The 21804-nt window shown below is 53.6% G+C and overlaps 3 protein-coding genes and 1 long non-coding RNA gene across 5 annotated transcripts in view; 2 read left to right on the forward strand and 2 right to left on the reverse strand.

Annotated features, from left to right (window-relative positions):
• The window catches only part of LOC101936371 (leukocyte elastase inhibitor), a 26379-nt gene extending 20666 nt beyond the window's left edge, over positions 1–5713 (forward strand). Inside the window, exon 8 of the mRNA XM_005300856.4 lies at positions 123–5713. Coding sequence (XP_005300913.2) covers positions 123–527 — 405 coding nt within the window. The 3' untranslated portion in view covers positions 528–5713. The remainder of the gene's footprint in view (positions 1–122) is intronic.
• The window catches only part of LOC135981608 (uncharacterized), a 278320-nt gene that overhangs the window by 108647 nt on the left and 147869 nt on the right, over positions 1–21804 (forward strand). The window lies entirely within an intron of this gene.
• Positions 1787–9894, reverse strand: LOC101934149 (uncharacterized). Its single transcript, XM_065584859.1, has 9 exons — positions 9742–9894; positions 9325–9411; positions 8987–9205; positions 8713–8766; positions 7893–8105; positions 6635–6715; positions 6218–6439; positions 2366–2446; positions 1787–2176 (listed from the first exon to the last, which is right to left on the reverse strand). The coding sequence occupies exons 1-9, from the start codon at positions 9871–9873 to the stop codon at positions 1787–1789; spliced, it is 1479 nt and encodes a 492-aa protein (XP_065440931.1). The 5' UTR covers positions 9874–9894.
• On the reverse strand, positions 12246–14591 carry LOC135981606 (RING finger protein 112-like). 2 transcript variants are annotated; one of them, XM_065584858.1, is made up of 3 exons: positions 14428–14591; positions 13899–14114; positions 12246–13345 (listed from the first exon to the last, which is right to left on the reverse strand). In XM_065584858.1, the coding sequence occupies exons 1-3, from the start codon at positions 14497–14499 to the stop codon at positions 13325–13327; spliced, it is 309 nt and encodes a 102-aa protein (XP_065440930.1). In that variant the 5' UTR covers positions 14500–14591; the 3' UTR covers positions 12246–13324. The 2 variants fall into 2 exon arrangements, with proteins under 2 accessions (XP_065440930.1, XP_065440929.1); XM_065584857.1 differs by lacking the exon at positions 12246–13345 and having other exon boundaries at positions 13807–14114.

A 21804-nucleotide genomic window follows, 5' to 3' on the forward strand; every position in this document is an offset into this window, starting at 1 on the left:
GTGAAGTAGCCCAAACTTTGGCTCTCCTTTTTATCTGAATTAAACTTGGATAAAGATCTGAAATTTTCAGAACTTCTCAGTTCCTTTGTCATTTATCTTGGTCTCTCTTTTGGACCCTATAGGTTGAAAGGGCAATGACTTATGAGAAATTAACACGCTGGACTTCCTTGGAAAGTATGAGAGATAGGGAAGTGGAGGTGTATTTGCCCCGGTTCAAACTTGAAGACACCTTTGAGCTCAACATACCTTTACAAGAGATGGGGATGATTGATGTCTTTAAGGAATCAAAAGCTGATCTCTCTGGAATGGCTCCCTCACGGAAACTGTTTCTGTCAAAGGTTGTCCACAAGGCCTATGTGGAAGTTAATGAGGAAGGCACTTTGGCAGCAGCTGCTACCGGAAGTGTTGTTGTTAACAGATCCCATCTATCTGGTGATCTGTTTATGGCTGACCATCCTTTCCTTTTCTTTATCCAGCACAATCCCACCAATACCATACTCTTCCTTGGAAAACTCTGCTCTCCTTGAAATCAAGGCAATTTTCTACCTCAGCAAGCACAACAGATTATATTATATTCTTCTACCCTGAAATACTAGGACAGGTTTATTTTCTTAGTGCTTTTATAATCCTTTGAAATAACAAGCTAGGAATTTTGGTGATAGCTTTTTAGACCCTTTCCACAGAGAGGAGAGAATTAGGGTCCATATCAGGGGCACAGGCCACTCCCACAAAACAGAATCCCTTTCACTAACATAGGTCGGCAGTTCAGACTGAGCTCAAACTCAAGAAGTACTTGGCATAGCACCTTCATGCTTCTGATCAGGGCTGGCTTCAGGAAGTGCGGGGCCCAATTTGAACATTTTAGGCGGGGCCCCAACAGGGATGACTAAAAAAAAAAACCACGTAAAAAACGCCCTTTTATTTCTTCAGTGTATTATTTACTTTCCATAACTATATAAATAAAATAAAAATTGTATATTACATACATGGCTAGATGGAGGCAGGGCAGGGGCTGACTGGAGGTAGGGTCTGCCTGGAGGCAGGGCAAGGGGTGTGGGGCTGGCTGCGGGCAGGGCAGTGGGTGCGGCGCTGGAGGCAGGGCAGGAGGTGCAGCAGGGGCTGGCTGCAGACAGGGGGTGCGGGGCTGGCTGGAGACAGGGGCTGGCTGCAGGCAGGGTAGGGGGTGCGGGCCTGGTGCGGGCAGGGGGTGCAGCAGGGGCTGGCTGCAGGCAGGGGGTGCGGGGCTGGCTGCAGGCAGGGGCTGGCTGGAGACGGGCTGGTGGGGGCAGGGGGTGCGGGGCTGGAGGCAGGGCAGGGGGTGCAGCAGGGGCTGGCTGCAGGCAGCGGGTGCGGGGCTGGCTGGAGACGGGCTGGCTGCAGGCAGGGCAGGGGGTGCAGGGCTGGTGCGGGCAGGGGGTGCAGCAGGGGCTGGCTGCAGGCAGGGGGTGCGGGGCTGGCTGCAGGCGGGGCTGGCCGGAGACGGGCTGGTGGGGGCAGGGGGTGCGGGGCTGGAGGCAGGGCAGGGGGTGCAGCAGGGGCTGGCTGCAGGTAGGGCAGGGGCCCCCCTGCTTCTACCACCTTGGCCCTTTAAATAGCTGCCGGAGCCCTGGGGAAGCTGTGGGGCTCTCATGGCTATTTAGAGGACCGAGGCAGCAGAGGTAGCTGGAGCCCCGGTACTTTAAATAGCCCCCGGAGCCCCCTGCTATCCCAGGGCTCTGGTCCAACCACTAGACCCCCGCCCCATAAGTGCCATAGCTCCCCCTTCTCCTCCACTGGGTACATAAAACTACAAGTCCCAGAAACCCTTGCTTCCCCCATCCCACCTCCTGAAGGGGTAGCCAATGGGCCGGAGCCGTTTGCTGATTGGCAGGTGCACGGGCCAGTGGGGGCGAGCCCGTGCCCGGCGCGCGCTGGCAGCTGGCGATGGCCCAATGTACAGGACCAACCACTCGGCCTTCTTCACTTTAAAGCGCTGCCCGTAGGCCGACAGGAACTGGTCCATCTGCTTGTCCAGCTCCTGCTTCAGCTCCTCCAGGGCCGCCTGTTTCTGGGGGTCCTCGCCCCGCAGCTCCCCCCGGCAGCGTTTCAGCAGCTCCTGGCGTTTCCCCTCCTGGCGTCGCTGCATCTCCAGGGGCTTCACTCTCAGACAGCTGCTCATGCTCTGGTGGCCACGGTCCTGCCGGGAGTGGGGCGAGATCGTCCATGAGGGACGGGAACTAGCATTACCCAGCCACAGGGGGAACTTCTGCCTCACACACCTGTAGCCCCCTCAACTCCAACCTACAGCCCCCTGCTAGCCCAGCCCTGCCCCCCGTCAGTCCTGTTGGTGCCCCTCACTCCCGACCCGCAGCCCCTCTGCACTCACCAGCTGCTTCACAAATAGTCCATATTTCCTCCTGGCAGCTTCTACTGCTCCTCTGTTTGCCTTCTCTCTCATCTCTGCCATCTGTGGTGGGAGAGGGAAAAGGGTAGGGGTGGGGATGGGATCCCCTCTGAACTGGGAGCCCCCCTTCCCCCACTCACCACCTTCTCCTAATTCCTCCAGGACCCTGCTTGCTGCTGTCACCCCCCCACTGGTGCCCCACTGGTGCCCCCTTTGTGGTGCCCCCTCCTGGCCCCCTAGTGCAATTGGCCAATGGTGGGTGGACCTGGGGTGAGAATGAACTGAAAACTGTTGGACTGGGATTTGGGCTTTCAGACCTCTCTAACCCCTTTGTATTGTTTTCAAATCAGTGGGGAAATGAGGGGAATCACCCAAAATTGTCCCCTCTAGACATACGGACTATATCAGGGGAGGAGAAAATCTTTAAAACAAACACAAAATATGAAAATAAATTTTTCTCCTACTTGTTGAAAATGAAAACAAATTAAATTTGTCACTGAGCGATGCAGGGGGTAGCTCGGGGCGCAGGAGCCAGGACCGGGTTATTTATTGACTGACGTCGATGGGTTCAGCGCTGGATTCTGATCTCGGTGACCCCGCTGTAAATCAATCAACCTATGTGTCCTTTTGGACACTCACCTTCTCCCCATTCTTCCCAATACACCACCTCTATCTAATCTATCTATCTATCTATCTATCTATTCCCATACACCCTATCTATCTATCCCCACACAACCTTCTTATCTATTGTGGAAGCAGAGAAAGAACTGACAGGAAGGGGATTGCAATGCATGACAGTTCGTTAGCAAGAGTTAGGCTAACTGTAACTTTAATAACGCGAGATTTGTAGACGCGAGGATTGTGTGAGGCGAGTGGGAAAGAACTGTGTGAGAAGTTGTTGCGACCTTGTGTAGATAATGTGTAGAAAATATTGTATGTAGACTAGAGTTAAAACAAGTGAGAAAAATAAGATATTAAAATGGCCTATGTATAAACAAAATGCAGCTGTTGCTTATTATTGTTTGTAATGAAAGATATTAAGGTTTGCTGTAATTGTTTACCTGTAGAGAGACCTGTTTAGCTCTTTCCCTCTATGCAATTGTTAGAGAAAATAAAGTATCTGACTTGCTGTACCCAAACAAAAAGTGAGAACTCTGTTATTCTCCGACAATTTGGGGGCTCGTCCGGGATGGCAACGCCCGCAGAGGTACCGGCAGCTGCTACGGATCGTTCCCCTTCGAACCCCATGGCGCCACAATAGAGGTAAGAGACCTTTTAAAATCTCTATTGGGGTGTCAAGGAAGGACTGTCTGTGGAGCCGTCTGTCCCTGTTGGGCTCACGCCATCCGAACTTATTGACTGTGCAGCAAGATCTGATGCAGAGCGGTTCTGGGGAATTGTTTTGCCACCCCCAATGAGGTAGTTGTATGTGGTTCTGGGGACCTGTTAGTTTGGCCGCCCCCATATGCATATAAAAAATGCATAGGTATGCACCGGTGCTGAGGGGTTTTTACCGCCTCAAGAGGGGTTGTTACCGCCTCATAGTGTATTGAGTCTGGACATAAGGTACAGATGCATTGTGGTATTTGGAAATAGAGGCCTTGGTATGTGTGTGTGTGTGTGTGTGTGTGTGTGTGTACACACACACCAGTGTGAATTGAGAGTTACCAGAAGACACCCAGAGTACTCTGCAAAGTCTTTTGGCTCGTGACCAGAACTATTCTAACGCAAGCCCGGTAACTAGAGGATCTTTTAGGAGATCTGACCCACAGTGGGCTGACTCGGCCTGGCATCGTCCGGCAAGGAAGCTACCTGGGTCTAGGAGTGTGTGAACCCATCTTCCCTCCCCTTTCCTCTCTGTGTGAGCCACTGACACTCTGATCATCTCGCTGTATGCAAAAAGAATGAGCGGCGCCATCTCTCTGAGACTAGCCGACGCTCTTTGCTGAAGGGAGGTGTAGGAGGGTCGTGGCCATCCTCGTTAGCCTCTCCTGTATGAGTATCCTGTAGGGAGAGATCCTTAGTTTCTGAGCCGCTAGCGCGGACAGGGCATCCTCTCTGTGTGTGTAATTAAAAAATGGGTGGGGAACGATCTAAGCATTCCCTCTCACCCCCTAAGGGTACCCCAGCTTATTTCATGTACGTACATTATGGTCCGAAAACCTGCAGGTATTTAGAGAATTGAAATCTTTACACGCGTGCAAATCCATCTAAACAATGCCCACTAGAAGGTACCTTCAATTTAAATAAACTTACATATCTCAGAAAAACCCTGGCTTCGCCAAAAGCCTCTAATACGCAGTGGGAGCAATTTGTCTATTGGTAAAAGAAAGCAACAAAGAGACTCCACGAGTCTCGGGTGCGGAGTCTAAAAGTGATATATTAAATATCACTAAGGCTAAAAAGGCATTGCAGTAAAATCTAGCAAGTTCAAAAATTCAGAATTTCCTAAATAACCAGCTAATGGCCATTCAAAATGATCTTGAGCATCAGGCTTGGCCCACTGCCCTTACAGACACATCAGAAGTACCATCTAATCTGTGGCCATAAAAACATACTTGGAGACTTTCTGGGTGAAAGTGCGGACGTTATCAGTGCTCCTTCCAAGCATATGAACCGGTTAGGGGGGTGTGGGCTCCCACATACCGAATCCTGCCGGTACTGTACTAAAAATGTACAACAACCCCATCATATTATCGCTATAAAAATGTTATTGCTTGTATTGTTGTTAGCTAGTGTAAAAGTGTGTTATTATTATTGTAGAAAACAACAACAATAATAATACCTTTCATGTCCATGCTCATCATGCATTATCATTACATCCAATCAAAATCCCTAAGATTAAAGCATCCAATGTAAAATCTAAATTCCAAAACTTAATGAAAATAAAAATTTAAAAATATTTGTTGTACTAGTAGTACAAAAGGGGGGGTTGTGGAAGCAGAGAAAAAACTGACAGGAAGGGGATTGCAATGCATGACAGTTTGTTAGCAAGAGTCAGGCTAACTGTAACCCTAATAACGCGAGATTTGTAGACGCGAGGATTGTGTGAGGCGAGTGGGAAAGAACTGTGTGAGAAGTTGTTGCGAGCTTGTGTAGATAATGTGTAGAAAATATTGTATGTAGACTAGAGTTAAAACAAGTGAGAAAAATAAGATATCAAGATGGCCTATGTATAAACAAAATGCAGCTGTTGCTTATTATTGTCTGTAATGAAAGGTATAAAGGTTTGCTGTAACTGTTTACCACTAGAGAGACCTGTTTAGCTCTCTCCCTCTACGCAATTGTTAGAGAAAATAAAGTATCTGACTTGCTGTACCCAAACAAAAAGTGAGAACTCTGTTATTCTCCAACACTATCTATCTATCCCCATCCACCCCATCTATCTAATCTAATCTATCTATCTATCTATCCCCACACGCCCCATCTATCTATCTATCTACCTATCTATCCCCTTGCATACAGAGGTTCCCAGTGCTGAGGGCTGGGACAGACCCTTTACCCAAGTGAGGTGTGATGGTTCCTTCCCGCTGTGTGTCCCTCCACAGAAGGGGCACCTGATCTGAACACCCTGCCTTGCTCTCCTGCTCATCCCCCTGACCTAGGGTGTTGGTGCCTGTCTTGCTCGAGGCCACCTACCATCCAAACTGGGGCCCACACAACTGCCCAACCCTCCCCCCCCCCATCAGGCCAAAGCCCCCAGCCAGAACCCCAATGGCCACTGCTTCCTCCAGCCCCACTACAACTACACTCGCCCTGATGCCTACTCCGATACCCGCACCCACCACTGCCAGGAACCACCCCCCGACCCCTGGCCAGGCCCAACCACTCGGCCTTCTTCACTTTAAAGTGCTGCCCATAGGCCGTCAGAAACTCGTCCATCTGCTTGTCCAGCTCCTTCTTCAGCTCCTCCAGGGCCGCCTGTTTCTGGGGGTCCTCACCCCGCAGCTCCCCCCGGCAGCGCTCCAGCAGCTCCTGGCGTTTCCCCTCCAGGCGTCGCTGCATTTCCGCAGGCTTCACACTCAGGCAGCGGTGCATGCTCTGGTGGCCACGGTTCTGTGGGGAGCGGGAGAGATTGGCCATTAGGGACGGGTTCTAGTGTTTCCCAGCCACAGGGGGCACCACCATGTCATGCACCCACAGCCCCTTCAACTCCGTCCCACCACAGCCCCGTGCTATCCCATCCCGGCCCCTCCCCCCCCAGCTCTGCCGGTGACCCTCACTCCCGACCCGCAGCCCTTCTGTGCTCACCAACTGCTGCACAAATTGTTCATATTTTCTCCTGGAGGCTTCTACTGCTTTTCTGTTTTCCTCCTCTATCATCGCTGCCATCTGTGGTGGGATGGAAAAAAGGGTGGGGGATGGGGATGGAACCATCTCTGAACTGGGAACCCCTCTCCCCCCACTCACCTTTTCCCCATTCCTCCAGGGCCCTGTTCGCTACTGTCACCTCCCCACTGCCCCCTGACTCCCCACATTCCCCCAGAGCCAGGGACAGCCCCCTAATGACATCACAGCAAGGGCCACGTTAGCATCACCCCTGTGGAGGGGGCTGGTTCTCCGGCTGGGTCTCTGGGGGTTCCCTTATCTCTCAGGGGCTGGGGTCAGGGAGCCCCAATCAGGACATTTTGCAGGGGGCTGTGGTGGTGCCCCCTCCTGGCCTACTGCAACTGGCTAATGGCAGGAGGATCTGGGGTGAGAATAAACTGAAACTGTTGGTTTGGGATTTGGGGGTGTTCTAACCTCCCTAACCCTTTAGGATTGTTTTAAAATCAGTGGGGAAATGAGAGGAAATGCCCCCAAATTGTCCCCTCTACACACGCACTGAATCAGGGGAGGAGAAAATATTTAAAACAAACAAAGTATGAAAATCAATTTTTCTTCCACTTGTTGAAAATGAAAACCAAAAAAACTTGTGACCGAGGGATGCTGGGGGCGGCTCGGAGCACGGGATCCACGGCCATGTTATTTATCTACTGAGGTCGATGGGATCTGGGCTGGATTCTGATCTCGGTGTCCCGGCTGTAAATCAGTCAACCTCTGTGTCCTTTTGTAATCTCGCAAAATTACCTGTTGTAAGTTTGTTTTTATCTATCCCCAAACATCCTCATATCTATCTATCCCCTGCATACAGAGGTTCCCAGTGCTGACGGCTGGGACAGACCCTTACCCAGAGTGAGGTGTGATGGTTCCTTCCCGCTATCTGCCCCCCGCAGCAGGGGCTCCTAATCTGAACATCCTGCCCTCCTCTCCCGCTCATTCCCCTGACCTGGGGTGTTGGTGCCTGTCTTGTTCTGGGCCATCTTCTGTCCAAACCAGGCCCACGGCCAGTGCCCAACCCCCCCAATCAGGCCAAAGACCCCGGCCCCAATCCCAATGGCCACTGCTTCCTCCAGCCCCACTAGAGCTGCACCCGCCCTGATGCCTACTCCGATACCCGCACCCACCACTGCCAGAACCCCCCTCCCCCCTGCCCAATGTACAGGCCCAACCACTCGGCCTTCTTCACTTTAAAGCGCTGTTCATATCGCGGCAGGAACTCCGCCATCTGCTTGTCCAGCTCCTTCTTCAGCTCCTCCAGGGCCGCCTGTTTCTGGGGATCCTCGCCCCGCAGCTCCCCCCGGCAGCGCTCCAGCAGCTCCTGGCATTTCCCCTCCAGGCGTCGCGGAATCTCCAGGGGCTTCACCCTCAGGCAGCTGCTCATGCTCTGGAGGTCACGGTCCTGCCGGGATGGGGGAGTGATCGGCCATTAGGGATGAGCACTAGCGTTACCCAGCCACAGGGGGCGCCGCCTCCTCACACACCCGCAGCCCCCTCACTCCCGATCCGCAGCCCCCTGCTACCTCAGCCTTGCCTCGCCCCAGGGATGCTGGTGCCCCTCACTCCCAATCCGCAGCCCCTCTGCACTCACCAGCTCCTGCACAAAGTGCGGATGGGATGGGCCCATCTCTGAACTGGGAGCCCCCCCACAGTCACCACCTTCCCCACATTCGTACAGGACCTACTCCTCGCTATCACCTCCGAACTGGTCCCCAACCCCCCATATTTCAATAGAGCCAGAGGGCAACACCTCAACCCCACAGCCATGACCATGTTGCTGCCACCTCAGTGGAGGGACTGGTTCTCTGGCAGGGCTTCCTGCAGGTCCCCTTATCTCTTGGGTGCTAGGAGTCCTCGATAAGGACATTTGGTGGAGCTGTTGTGGTGCCCCCTTCTGGGCTAGTGTGATTGGCCAATGTCAGGAGGACCTGGGGTTGGGGTCAATAGAACCAGCCCCCGCCCCAAATCCAGTCTGGAAAGAGAGAGGCGGAGGAGGGGTGACCTGGTACCTTCATGGGTGAGGAGAAGTCGTAGCGTTGGGTCTTCCAATATCGGGAGACGCCCTGCAGGGAATAACGCCCGGGGGAACTGGGATCAGGGACAGCTCAGCCCCTTTGCCCCCGCTGAGCCCCTTCCCGCTCCCTGCAGCCCAGCGCCCCATACTGAGCACCCTGCCCCGCTCCCTGCAGAATAGCACCCCGTATTGAATCCCTGTCCCTGCCTTGCGGCCCATTTTGCTGTCTCCCATCCAGCCCCCCCCTTTAACAGCCCCCACTCTCCCACCTTGATCTTGGCAGCCAGCTGAGCCCCCATCAGCATCTGCCCGGCTCGGTCCGTCCGGACGTGTGTCCCTGCTGAGTGCACCACACTGGTGACGTACTCACACAGGCACTGCCGGAAATCCTCGTCTAGGTCTGCAGAGGGGGACAATAGATAGCACCGGGTGCCGCTCGCCCTCAGGGCTTCCAACACCAGGGGCTGCTCAGCAGAGACCTCCAGGTCCTGCGGGAGTCAAAGCAACATTTGTGGCCGTCAGCAGGGAATCAGACCCGCTGTGGAAACGTTCAGCTCCGCCCCAAAGTTTGCTGTTTCCATGAACATATGTGGTATCTGATCATTACCTGTGTGATTTCTCCAAGATACTCCTGCCCCGCGTCCGCGCCGTAGGCTCCAGAGAGGTTCCAATCTCGCACCAACAGGTCCAGGTGCTGCAACAGAGAGCACAGGAGAAGGGTCACACTGGGGCTGGGGGCACAAAGAGGAGACCAGAGCTGGAGGCTGTTGTCCAACCCAGCCACGGACACTGAGACCCTGGGCATGACGTGGGCGTGGAGGGAGAACAATGGACTGGCTGTTTCTTTGGGGTTTGTCCAGCATCTGGCACAATGGGGTCTGGGTCTAGGACGGGGGCTCTGAGGTGCTCTGGCAATAGAGACAGTAAATAGGAATAGTAAGAATCAGGTGGGATAACAGGACTGGTGGGGGGTGGAACAAGCATTATATCCTCATATGGGGGGTGATGGGAAACAAGGACCCACCTGGATTGGGGCCAGATTGCAGGTCCCTCCAACCTCCTTCGCAACCTGAATGAACATCTGAGATGCAGAAAGAGAGAGAGAGAGAGAGAGAGGGCAACATTTTTCCATCTTGAACAAACCATCCCCGCACATGTGACCAATCAAGATTGGCAATGCAAAATTAATGAGTGAAATAAATGCCACTGAAACTAAAGGGATCCCAGACAACATTCAGTGGAAACTGATCATTGAAGAGAGAAAAATTAACAAAATGAAGAGAGAAAACATAATTTCAAATAACAATAACTCAACACCAGTAATCAAAGACATAAAAGCAATAACTGAATTCAGAAAACCCAATAGTTGGTTCTAGAAAAGCAGTCACAGAAGACACAGAAAGCCAAAAATCAAACTCATCAAGCCAACAATTGGAGACCAAAAAGAAATAATGAAAAGAAGAAAACTAGTCATTGGAATCAGAAAACCAATGATTGAAACCAGAAAAGCAGTGAAATAAATCACACAATTACTTAACAAAATCAACACACTAATAATTAATGCCAGAAAACCAATGGTCAAAAATAGAAAACCAGCATTTATCCAAGTCAGAAAAACAGTAATCAAAGCAAGTTATCGGGAATTAACGTCTGAAAGCCAACAATAAAAAATAAGTATTTGAAATAAGAAAACCAGTAGTCAAAGAGTCAAAACCAGCAATGCAAGTCAGAAAACCAGATATCAAAGTCAAAATACTGTACCCCAAAGTGAAAGACAGAAAACCAGTAATCAATATCAGAAAAGCAATAACTGAATGCAGAAGTCCAATCATCAAAGCCAGAAAAGTAGTAATGAAAATCAGAAAACCAATAGCCAAAACAGAAAACCAATAATTGAAGTATGAAAACCAGATCAAGGTCACAAAACCAAGTCAAAGTTAGAAAATGAATAGTCAAAGACAGAAACCAATAGTATAAAGAAGCAATAAGTGAACAGCAGAAATGAAAAAAAAGTTTAAACACTCCAAATATATGAAGAAAAATTAAAAGCCGGTAATCAGTAGAGAGACACTAATAAATGAAGCTCTGTAAACAAACACTGAAATCTTGTAATCAATAAACAAAAAGCAGAAAACCAATATTGAACCGCTCCCCTCAAACCAGTGAGATCAAAATCTGACAATCAAAGAATGAAACCCAATAAATGAAATGGGAGTGGTGATAACTAAAGCCACAAAACTGACAAGCATGGACCAAAACACAATGAACGAGAACTGAAAACCAAAGGCTGAAAATCATAGATCGAAACCTGAGAAACAATGAGTGGAACCCAAAAACGTGCAGAGAGAAACCCAAGAAATGCTAACATTTGGCTGTTCTTTGAAAGTGGAAATTGGCATGAAAACATACTGATTTTGTCAGCTTTCCATTTTTCAACAAAACTTTTATTTTCCATCTCCCCACATGGTCACTATGAAATCAACTGACAACTAATGGTGGGTACGACATAACAAACTGCTAACCGCCAGTAGTGACTCACAAATAATCAATAACTGGCAGCTATTAATGAATATAAAATAACCAATTATACAAGTTAGTTAATTGGCTAAGTGAAGTAAAAGGCCTAAAAGACAACCGGATGGCATTTCTCTTTGTCTGTCTGAATCGTGATCACTTTTTGAGACCACATCTGATCAATTCCCAAATTTCAGGGGACACGCTGGGCAACAGTTGAAAGAACGCTACTGACTTGGGGGCGGGGGAAATTGGAAAACGGGAAAGCCCAATTTCCATTTAGATCTGGTGAGTAGCATCAGCAGCCAATGAGCCAATCACTCTGGGGAAGGAAGGTAGCAGGGACTTCTGGGTGCTGAGCAGGGAGAATGGGGGGCACATAGACCCCTGGCACGGGGGGAGGGGGAATGAAGCACACACAGAGATGGGGCTGGGGGATGGGACATAGGTTTAGGGTTAGGGCTGGTTGGGAAGATTCCAATGGAACATTTTTCCCATCACAAACCTTTAACTAACGCAGAGCGATGCAGGGTGCCCAGGGCTGGCTCCTGCCCATCCAGACTCAGTGTCTGGGTGCAGGGCATGTGCAGGTGGCTCCTGCCCCATATGGGGCACAGGCAGAGAGCAGGGCTGGGTGCCACAGGTATATTGGAGCGCCAGCCCAAGAAGGCCGAGGTACGGTTGGGCGGGCATTTCCCTTAACTCTGCTGGCCCTGGCTTGGCTGAGCACGACATTCTGGCAGGGCACGTTCTGTGAGAAATGCTGATTTCTAGGGGCACCTGCATCTGGGCTACCCCTTGCTCCATGGTGGCACGGTGCCAGGGCCACCGAGAGCGGGTTCGGGCCCCCCAGCAAGGGCGGACCGGCTAAACAGGGCCAACGAGATGGGGGGAAAGCTGGGCTCCAGACCCCGTTCCGGACCGCTGGGTTCCGGGCCCCCTTTCGGACCGCCAGGTCCTGGTAATTTGTACCAGTTCCCCCCGTCGTCAGCCCTGGTTCCACCCACCTCAGCTCTGGGTCACCAAAGCTACCACAAGGCTACCTGACCCTCCCGGAGACCTGAGTCTGCAGGAGCATTTCAGATCACTTACGGGAGTGAACCGGGACACAAAAGTCTCTTCTCCACCAGCCCCCCAGCAGGTCCAGCACTCAGCAGTGAGAACCAGAGCTAATCGGTTAATGAAAAATAGCCACCAGGTAATGATAAAGAACCAGAAATATGACAGTCACTAATATTTGATTAATTACTGCTCACGTATTACTGTTCAGACTCATTGCTCGAATCCCAGCCTGGGGCAAGATCTCTGGGACTTTCTAAACATCAATAACAGCCTCTAGACTGCCTCCCTCCAATCCCTACATCACCCAGGGTCTTGGGTCCTCCCAGCAGAGACCTGGCTGGCAGGTCCGTGTCAGTAGAGCTGTGTGTATCCTCTGCCCCACCCACCTCCAAATAATCTGCCTCCGTCTGCTTAAACGTACTAGAAATGTTAAAGATCTAGAAAATAATAATAAGAAAAGGTGAGCCCCCCTGCCAACCCCACACCTCACCCCACCGCAGCACAGCCCCCCTGCTGGCCCCCTCACCCCGCTGCCCACAGCACGGCACCCCCTGCAGAGCCCTCAGCCTCGTCTCCCGCAGCACGGCTCCCCCACCCAGTAGGAGCTGAGCAATATGCCCAACACGGAGAGCTTGATGCTGGTCTCCATGCGGCGCTGCAGGTCCAGGGAGTCTGTAGGGAACTACAGGGCTGGGACCTTATCTCCATCTGCCCATTTCTTTCCCCCCTCCTCCAGCCCCTCCTGTCCCCCTCCCCCTGCACAGGACTTTGCCCTCTCCAGACTCCCCCATTCCCTTCCCCCCCCACTACTCCTGTCCCCTGCTCCCCTTAGAATCTTCCCCCCACACCACTCTCTTTCCCCTCCCCTACTGCCCCATCCCCCATTCCCCTGCCTGCTTCCCTGCCCCACTCACCCTCCTCCCCTGGGCTTGGACCCAGAGGGGCTGGTCCCACATCCACACGCCCCTCGTCACGGTCGCTGTCCCATTGCGACACTCAACCCCCCCCAGGGCCTCATCCTCTCGGCCCATTCATGACGCATCCACAGCCTCCTGTAGGGGGTGACCAGGGCAAGGTCAGAAGGGAACGGGGATTGGGTCTGGCATTCTCAGGGGGCAGGGTGGTGGGACACTGGGGGAGGAGGTGGAGTTCTAAGGGTCTGGGGGTGGGGTTACAGCTGGAGGATGGGACCAGTGGTACATGGGGAGGGGCCATGGCTGGAGGGTGGGGCCTGTTCTGCAGGGGGAGGGGCCATGACTGAAGGGTGGGGCCTGTGGTGCAGGGGGAGGGGCCACGACCAGAGGGTGGGGCCTGTGGTGCAGGGGGAGGGGCCACGACCAGAGGGTGGGGCCTTTGGTGCACGGGGAGGGGCCATGGCTGCAGGGTGGGGCCTCAGTTGCTCTGTCCTGGGCCTGGTACAGCGGGAGGGCCCTGCCTGGGGAGAGGGGACCTTTGCTGTAAGGGGCATGGCCAGTCGTGGAGGGGGAGGGGGCCCTTGCTGAGGTGGGTGGGGTTTGTGTTGCAAGGGGCAGGGCCCTGGCTGGGGTGGGTGGGGTCTCTGGTTCAGGTGATGGGGCCATAGCTGGGGCTCCTGTCCCCACTCACCGGGCTCTGGAGCCGGCGCAGCAGGCAGTTCATCAGGAAGGATTTTCCCCGGCGCTGCTCCCCGATGATGGACACCAGGCAGACGGGGGCATCCCCCACCCCACCCTGCTCCAGGCAGAGGCTCAGGGCCTCCTCGTACAGGATCAGGCTGCCTTTGTCATCCAGACGAACCAGCTGCACCGGGCGCCCCGGCTCTGGCTGAGCCCCCGGCCCCTGCTGCAGGGACAGAGCAGGGTCAGAGCTCGGACCCCATCCCAGAGCCAGCCAGTCCCTGCTTCTGGATGAGAGCCCTGTGCCCCATTCCCATTCCCTGAACCAACTAGTCTCTGCCCCTCAGATCAGATCCTCTTGATCCTCTTTCCACCCCCCCGAGAGCCATCCAGTCCCCTGCCCTCCAAATCAGAGGTTGCGCCCCCTAGAGAGGAAAGGCCCCGTGTCCCATTCCCCACCCCCTGATCCAGCCAGTCCCCGCCCTGGGGCCTGTGAGAGCATGCGCCCCTTTCCCCTGATTCAGCCTGTCTGGTCTCACCAGCTCCATCTCTTCCCGCAGGGGCTCTGTGATTTTCTTCACCAGGGCTCTCCGCCGCGTGTCTGGGGTCATCCTGTTGGGGTTACTATGCCTGCCTGAGCCAGAGTTCTTCCATGTTTAAACTCTGTTCTTCCATGTTTAACTCTGATCGACCTTAACAACCAAGGACATGTATTGGAATGTGTAAATAGCTAGTTAGCAATTACAACCTTGCTCATTTCAGGTACCAAACAATAATGATGAGGTTTGCATGTTTCTAGCTGAGGAAGGGGTAATAAACTAAGGGTAAACAGGACCAAATAACTGTTTAGAGAGAAGTTACTAACAAACTAGATTTTATAGCCCTAGAATGATTTAGTTACTTAAATGTATAAACATGCCTTTGGTAGAAAGGGGAGGGGGAGTGGGGGGTGATAGAGAGGGGGAGAGAGGGGGGGCTTAGTTGTAAAGTGTATAAAGAAGAGAGAAACTGTTTTTGCTGGTGTGCTCGATTTGAGACCTGCCTGTCTCCTTGCACCACTTTGAGATCTCAAATAAACTTTGATTGTTTCTCCACCCCGGTATGTTTATTGGCGTGAAGCACTCCGGGCACCGAACCTCACTGTTGCTATCCTCAGGCCCCTGTGCCGGCAACAATCCTGTCTCTGGAGCAGGGAGTCCGGCACTCGGGGAATTGGTAGCCCTAGGCCGAGACCCCGCACCAGTGAGCCACGAGGCAGCCCTGGCAGAAGTTGTGGCTGCACTCGATGGAGACGGGGTCGTCCAAGACATCCAGGCAGATGGAGCAGGTGACGTCCTCCCTGAGTTGATCCATCTCTCTAGACCCGCTGAGTGGGGGGAACCTACTGGGTCAGGATCTGGCACCCGGAGCAGTAGGGCTCTGCTGGAGGACGGCTGATCTCTAGCCCAGGTGTGCCCCTTCCTGGCAGCAGGAGTCTGGGGAGGAGCGAGAGAACATGGGAATATTTCTGTGAACAAGCTGTGTGACTCAGTTTACCTGCCCACTTTGTGTCCCTGTCCACCGGGCAGCACCAGAGAGAGTAGACAGATTCCAAGAAGTCATGGCGGAGATTGGTAGATTCCCAGGCCAGGAGGGACCAAGGCTGAACTCCTGGATAACAGGCCAGAGAACTGCCCCCAGTTAATTCCTGTTTGAACGAGAGCAGATCTCTTAGAAACACATCCCACCTCGAGGGAGAATCCACCGCACTCCTTGGTACATTGTTCCCATGGTTAATTCCCCTCCCTGGTAAACATGGATATCTTCTTTCCAGGCTGAATGTGTCCAGCTTCAACTTCCAGCCATGTGGTCACGTTAGAGCTTTCTCTGCTAGCCTGAAGAGCCCATTATTAAATATTTGATCCCCGTGTAGGTGCTTCTAGACTGGAGTCAAGTCACCCCGGGAGGTGGGAGCTTCTCTTTGCTAAGCTAAACAGCTTGAGCTCCTGGGGTCTATCACTCCAGGCCACGTTTTGTAATCCTTTAACCATTTGCTTGGCCCTCCTCTGCCCCCTCTCCAATATATTCACATCCTTCTTGGACTGCTCCGGAACTGGACACAGGACCCCAGCAGCGGTCGCACCAGCACAAAATCCAGAGGTAAACTGACCTCTATGCTCCTACGCGCAATTCCTCTGTTTGGGCATCCTTAGCGCCTTTGGCCACACTGTCGCATGGGGGCTCACGTCCAGCTGATTATCCCCCATGGCCCCCTACACTCTGTCAGCGTCTCTGCGTCCCTGGAGAGACACCCACCCCTCCACCCCCCACCGGGCTGGGAGCATGGCCGACGCTCTTTGGCTGTATCACAGCATGTGTTGTTGGCTTGTGCCCAGCCTACCCTAGCGCTGGGGCTGTTGGTGACACTGCACTTTTCTCTGCTGCCTGCGGCCTGGCAGACACCATGTGCCACGGGTTAATCACTGGCAGTGCCACGCCCGGCAGGGGCACAAGCCTCTGAGAGGAGTTTGATCTCAGTCAGACTCGCTGCCGAGGGCAGCTGGGGAGACACAGGGGCTCCTGGAGCCCGAGTCCAGGAGGCACCGAGCTCGGCCTTAGGAAAGGCCACGCTCAGGGCCTAACAAGGAAATAGCTTCCTTCCCATCGTGCAGTGAGCTGGGTGCTGACTGGCCGAGCTTTCCTCCAGCTGGCGTGAGAGCAAATTCACCCTCTCACCCCCACATAGCCCTGGGCATTGGGTGGGGAAACTGAGGCACAGAAAAGGGAAAGAACATGCCCTGGCCCAACCCCACTCCCCTAACGCTGGGCTCTGGTCCTGGAGCACCAAAGTCTCCTCTTTTTCTGCTGGAGACTCCCCAGTTTCCCACCCTGGGATCCCTCCCAGCCATCGATGGGCCCCAAAGGGGACCGGCTCTATCTGTCCTACCATCAGTGATGTCTCCTGAGCAAGCACCAGGGCCGGCCCAATTCGTTTTTTCATCCTAAGTGGACACCTCCTTTCCCCCCGTCAAGATAGAAGATGGGAATTTTGTTTCCCTCCCTCTTTGGACGAAATCTATCAGGATTTCATCCACCAAAAAGTTGCCAGATTCACAGGGCAGTTGGGGTTTTCCTGCAATCCCCAGCTGCTGGAGGCATGGGATTGCTGCGCTGTGATAAGGCAAAGCAGTGCGCATCACAGGCACAAACTAACCCACAGAAAGAGCCAGCCCCCTGAAAAAGAGGAGTTCTATATATTTGCTTGCTGGTCTTTGGAGCCCCTTTTCCAGCTTCTCCCTCCAGTGGCAAGGGCTGGAAAAGCGGCTCCAAAGACCGGCAAGCAAATATATAGAACCCCTCGTTTTTGTGTGTGTGTGTGGGGGGTGAACATCTGAGGGGCCGGCTCTCCTTCCATAAATTAGCTTGTGCCTGTAAATGTCCCGATCGCGGCTAACGCAAGACAAGCCACTGTTCTGGGTGATTCCACAGGCCCAAGGATTTGCCCGGGTTTTAGCTGGTTGAACTGGTCAGAGTTTGACAGTGTTTCAAATCACGCCATGAGCCAGACCCAGCGTTGCGGGTAGTTTAGCCGCTGTCTGAGTCTATCTTTCTGCTGGACAGAGGGCAAGGTCCGAACTGACCCTGTCCCACCCCCCCCAACCCCCAGCTGCTGGGAATTTCCGCCCCACAGAGAGCCAGGACTTATCATGTGACTTGGCAATGCCCTAGCACAGTTAGGGAGGATGAAACATGGGGAACAAGCAGGGATGATCCTGCCCCATGGGTGGGGAATAGACTGCGGGGGACAATCCTGCAACCTGGGGGAATAGAGCACAGGGGACGATCCTGCCCCTTGGCGGGGGAGGGGCATAGAGTGGGAGGGGACAATCCTGCTCCTTGGGGGGGGGGGATGGGCTCCACACGCCCTCCGCCTCCTGCTCTTACCCGGCCAAATCTCCACTTCTCTCCGTGCAGGCAAAATTTTGTCTGAGAAACAAAAGCGTAACTCCATGTGTCTTATCCTTCCAGCAGCCCAGCTGGCGGGAGTTTGAAGGTGGGTGGGGCGACCCTGCTCTCACATTGTAGTGCGAGGGGGTGGGAGGCAGAGTGCGTGTGGGAGGGGAGCACAGAGAGGCCCGGAGAGATGGGGCCAGGCTGGAAAAGCAAGTGACAGAGACTGGAGGGTGCAGAGAATCTTCATTCCCCAGATCCCCCCACGGGCTCTTTCGACCAGCAGGGTCTGGAAGTGCACGTGCTTTAAAAGGCACTGAAAGTGCCAGGAACTGTGATCAACTTGGGGGGCCGGACAGCTTGGCCAGAGATACACCCCCTAGTGAATTTCTGGATGTTACCACTGCCTCTCCGTCCAGAAATGACATCCCCAACTGCCTCTTCTCAGAAATGAGGCATTTCTTAGAACTGAAAACAAAAACCTGCCCTCACTGCTCCTCTTAGAAGGCTGTTCCAGAACAAACTAACTTCTGCCTGAGTCTGTAGTGGGCCTCACACAACTGCTATCAGAGGGGGGGGCGCGAGCTGGCCTCAGTCCATCTCAATGTGGTGCTAACTCTGAACCCTACTAATGGCAAGCCACTTCTCAACACCCCACATCTTCACTTTGGATCTCAGGCTGGGAGGCAGGAAGGCAGTGATCAGACAATGAAAAGTTACACAGCCAGCTGTGAATGCCGTTGGGTTTTCTCAGAGTGCATCATGGCCGTGACACCCTCCACTCTGCATTGGGTTTGTTTCCTGTCTGCCGCGGGTGGAAATCGAAAGAAACATGGGAATGGCTCTTTCTGGGAAAGAAAAGATTTAGCAGATTTTATCTGCTGTCTAGGCATGCAGCCAGCATGAAGCCACTCAAAAAGCACTGAGTTGCAGCTGATGCTGGGGTGGGACAGGTGGGTAACAGCTGCAGAGTTGCACTGAAGTTCTCAGTGGGGACCTTGCTGTCACCAAAGGCTGTTCCAGGAGAGCATCTCCTTTGGGCTTTTACTGCCACTGGCCATGATACACTGACACTCTGGAACCCTGTATCCCTCCGTAGCACACAGTATTCACCACTGTGATAGGATTATGAGATGTTTTGTATTATGCATGCCTTGTGAGGTGGTATGTAAAATGTCTGGATCTGTTGAACATTAATAACCTGTTGGATTGGATGTGCTGTCATTGTATGGGAAGTTATGCTCTCTGTGCGTTTCTGAAATATGTTGTGAGGTTGGGAGACGCCCACAGCCAGCTTTACAGTAGAAACAAAGGAGGGCCAGAAAGGTGTTGATGGCCCATCAGGAAGAATCCACTCTCTGAGAGACTCCTTGGAGAGGGCACTTAATCAGTGGGGCACTGCCTGACCAATGGGCTTGCCTGACCCCCATGACACAGCAACGATCTTTCTAGCAACTGAAAGAGAGTATAAAAGAGGGACAGAGACATCATAGAATATGAGGGTTGGAAGAGACCTCAGGAGGTCATTTAGTCCAACCCCCTGCTCAAAGCAGGACCAATCCCCAACTAAATCATCCCAGCCAGGGATTTGTCAGGCCTGACCTTAAAAACCTCTAAGGATGGAGATTCCACCACCTCCCTAGGGAACCCATTCCAGTGCTTCACCACCCTCCTAGTAAAATAGTGTTTCCTAATATCCGAGCCTGGACTCTGTGACTGCATTAGTCGCCAACAGGGGAGTGTGGCAGGAGAGGACACAGAACATGTCTACAAATAACTTTTTCTGGACTGCTGAGGTGGGGGGAGAGGCCAGATTCCATCTGGCGCTGTAGGACTCTGAGGACGCTCTGGGATCGGGAGCGAAGTCTCTGGAGCCTCGGGAGGTGCAGGTTTAGAGACATGTGGCTCCTATCTAGTCCAAAGTAACCTGCCGTGCTCCCCCACAAGAGCCATGTTAACAGGCAACACTGCCTCTCTTTCCTTGGCCACATGTATCGTGTCCTTTATCTGGTGGCTAGTCCAGAAAAGGAGGACAAGCGCTCACTACTACCACCACCTGAGGAAGTTGCAATAGCCCCAGAATCTGGGACTTCAAGCCCCTAGAGTGACCTCTTACCTTTATAGACCCCCACCCCCCCACACACAGCTATTTTAAAGTTTAGCCTGATAGTAAAGAGACCCCTTTTCAACCCTTCACCACACAAGAGAGCCTGCAGCATTTGTCATTTACTATTTATTTCTCCTCTCCTGGCTCCCAAACGACTTCTTCCTACTGCCGCCAGCCACCTTCGAGTTCTCCCTCTTCTCTCCCCGGCTCTGCTCACTTGATTGCAGCAGCTCAGCAGATGGTCCAGCTTTACTCTTTCACTTCCATTCTTCTTTGGGTGGCTGCATTTGCCATTGAGCAGGCTGATGGAAATACCTGAGTGCTCTGTCTAGGCCAGGGGTCTCCAACACACGGCCTGTGGGGCTATTTCTCTAGGTAAGCGGCTCCAGGCCACAGGCCAATGCCATCCTGCACCCCAACCCCTGCCATGAGCCCCCTGCCTGCACCCCAACCCTCTGCCACACGTCGCACTCCCTCCTGCCCCCTGCACCCCAACCCCCTGCCTAGAGGCCCCTACTGCACCCCAACCCCCTACCTCACCCCTCCAACTCCCTGCCCTGAGCCCCCTTCTGCATCCCCCACCCCCTGCCCTGAGCCCCCTGCCTGCACCTCAACCCCCTGCTGCACCCCAACTCCCTGCCCTCAACCTCCTGCCACATCCTACATTCTTCCTGCACCCCAACTTCCTACCCTGAGCCCCCTTCTGCATCCCCCACCCCCTGCCATGAGCCCCCTGCCTGCACCCCAACCCTCTGCCACACCTCGCACTCCCTCCTGCACCCTGTACCCCAACCCCCTGCCCAGAGCCCCCTACTGCACTCCGACCCCCTACCTCACCTCTCCCTGCCCTGAGCCCCCTGCACCTCAACTCCCGCCTTGAGCCCCTGCCACACTCCTGCCCTCTCTGGGGGCAGGACTGGGGGCAGCTTTGGGGGGCGGGGTCAGTGATGTGGCCCTTGGGCCAATGAACTAGTCCTCAGCCGGCCCTCGTGGTCATTTGAGTTTGAGACCCCTGGTCTAGGCTCACAGGCCCAGCAGCTAAAGCCAAGCGCTGCTGAAAGCAGGGGGAGATTAGCCTGGATTGGCAGGAGTTGAGGCTTGGCCCATAGGGACCCCAGGCACTGCCGCTGCTGCCACCTTCATGGTGAACCCTCCAATGCCTCGCCAAAGGGCTCTTCCACATTCTGCAAACTGGCCTCACTGGCTGACTGTCTAGGAGAACAGAAACCCTTTGTTAGAGCCGGAGAGTCTCTTGCCACGGCTCCCTGAGGGTCACAGTCAAACACCTGCGAGTCTCTAGGAGGCTCTCAAGCAGTTCCCAGCTCAGGCACTTGGCACCCACTAGCAATGGTCTCGGACAGCGGCATTGCCAAGGGGAGCTCAGCAGATGGTCCCTTCTATGGCTTCCTGAGTGGGAGGGAGGTTGGTCTTGTCATTTAAGGCCTAGTGTCAGAGTCAGGGCTCCTGGGTTCTCGGACTTTGGAAGTGGGTGGAGTCTAGCGGTTGGAGCTGGACTGGTATCAGTCCCACGCTTCCTTCCTGCCTCTGTCAGGGATGTCGTGTGTGACCTTGCAGCCAGTTGCTTTCTATCCCTATGCCCCAGCAAACAGGGATAATACTGACCCACCTCAGAGGGGCTGGCAGGGGTCACCAGCGTCATGACTCAAGTTGGAACCAGTTGTGCTCTTGGTAGTGAAGGGCCCAGATTCAGTCCCCATGGATGCCCAGGGTGTCTGTATTGTGGCCTTGGTTTGACTCACCTAGCATTACAGGTTGTTTAGCCCGGTCCTGGCCAGGCGTGGTGCATCTGCTCCTGGCCCTCTCCTCACACACAAGAACATGGCCCACCAAGGACAATCCATCAGTTCCCATCTGGTGT

This window comes from Chrysemys picta, chromosome 2 (assembly GCF_011386835.1).
Source record: "Chrysemys picta bellii isolate R12L10 chromosome 2, ASM1138683v2, whole genome shotgun sequence".
Taxonomy (NCBI): Eukaryota; Metazoa; Chordata; order Testudines; family Emydidae; genus Chrysemys; species Chrysemys picta.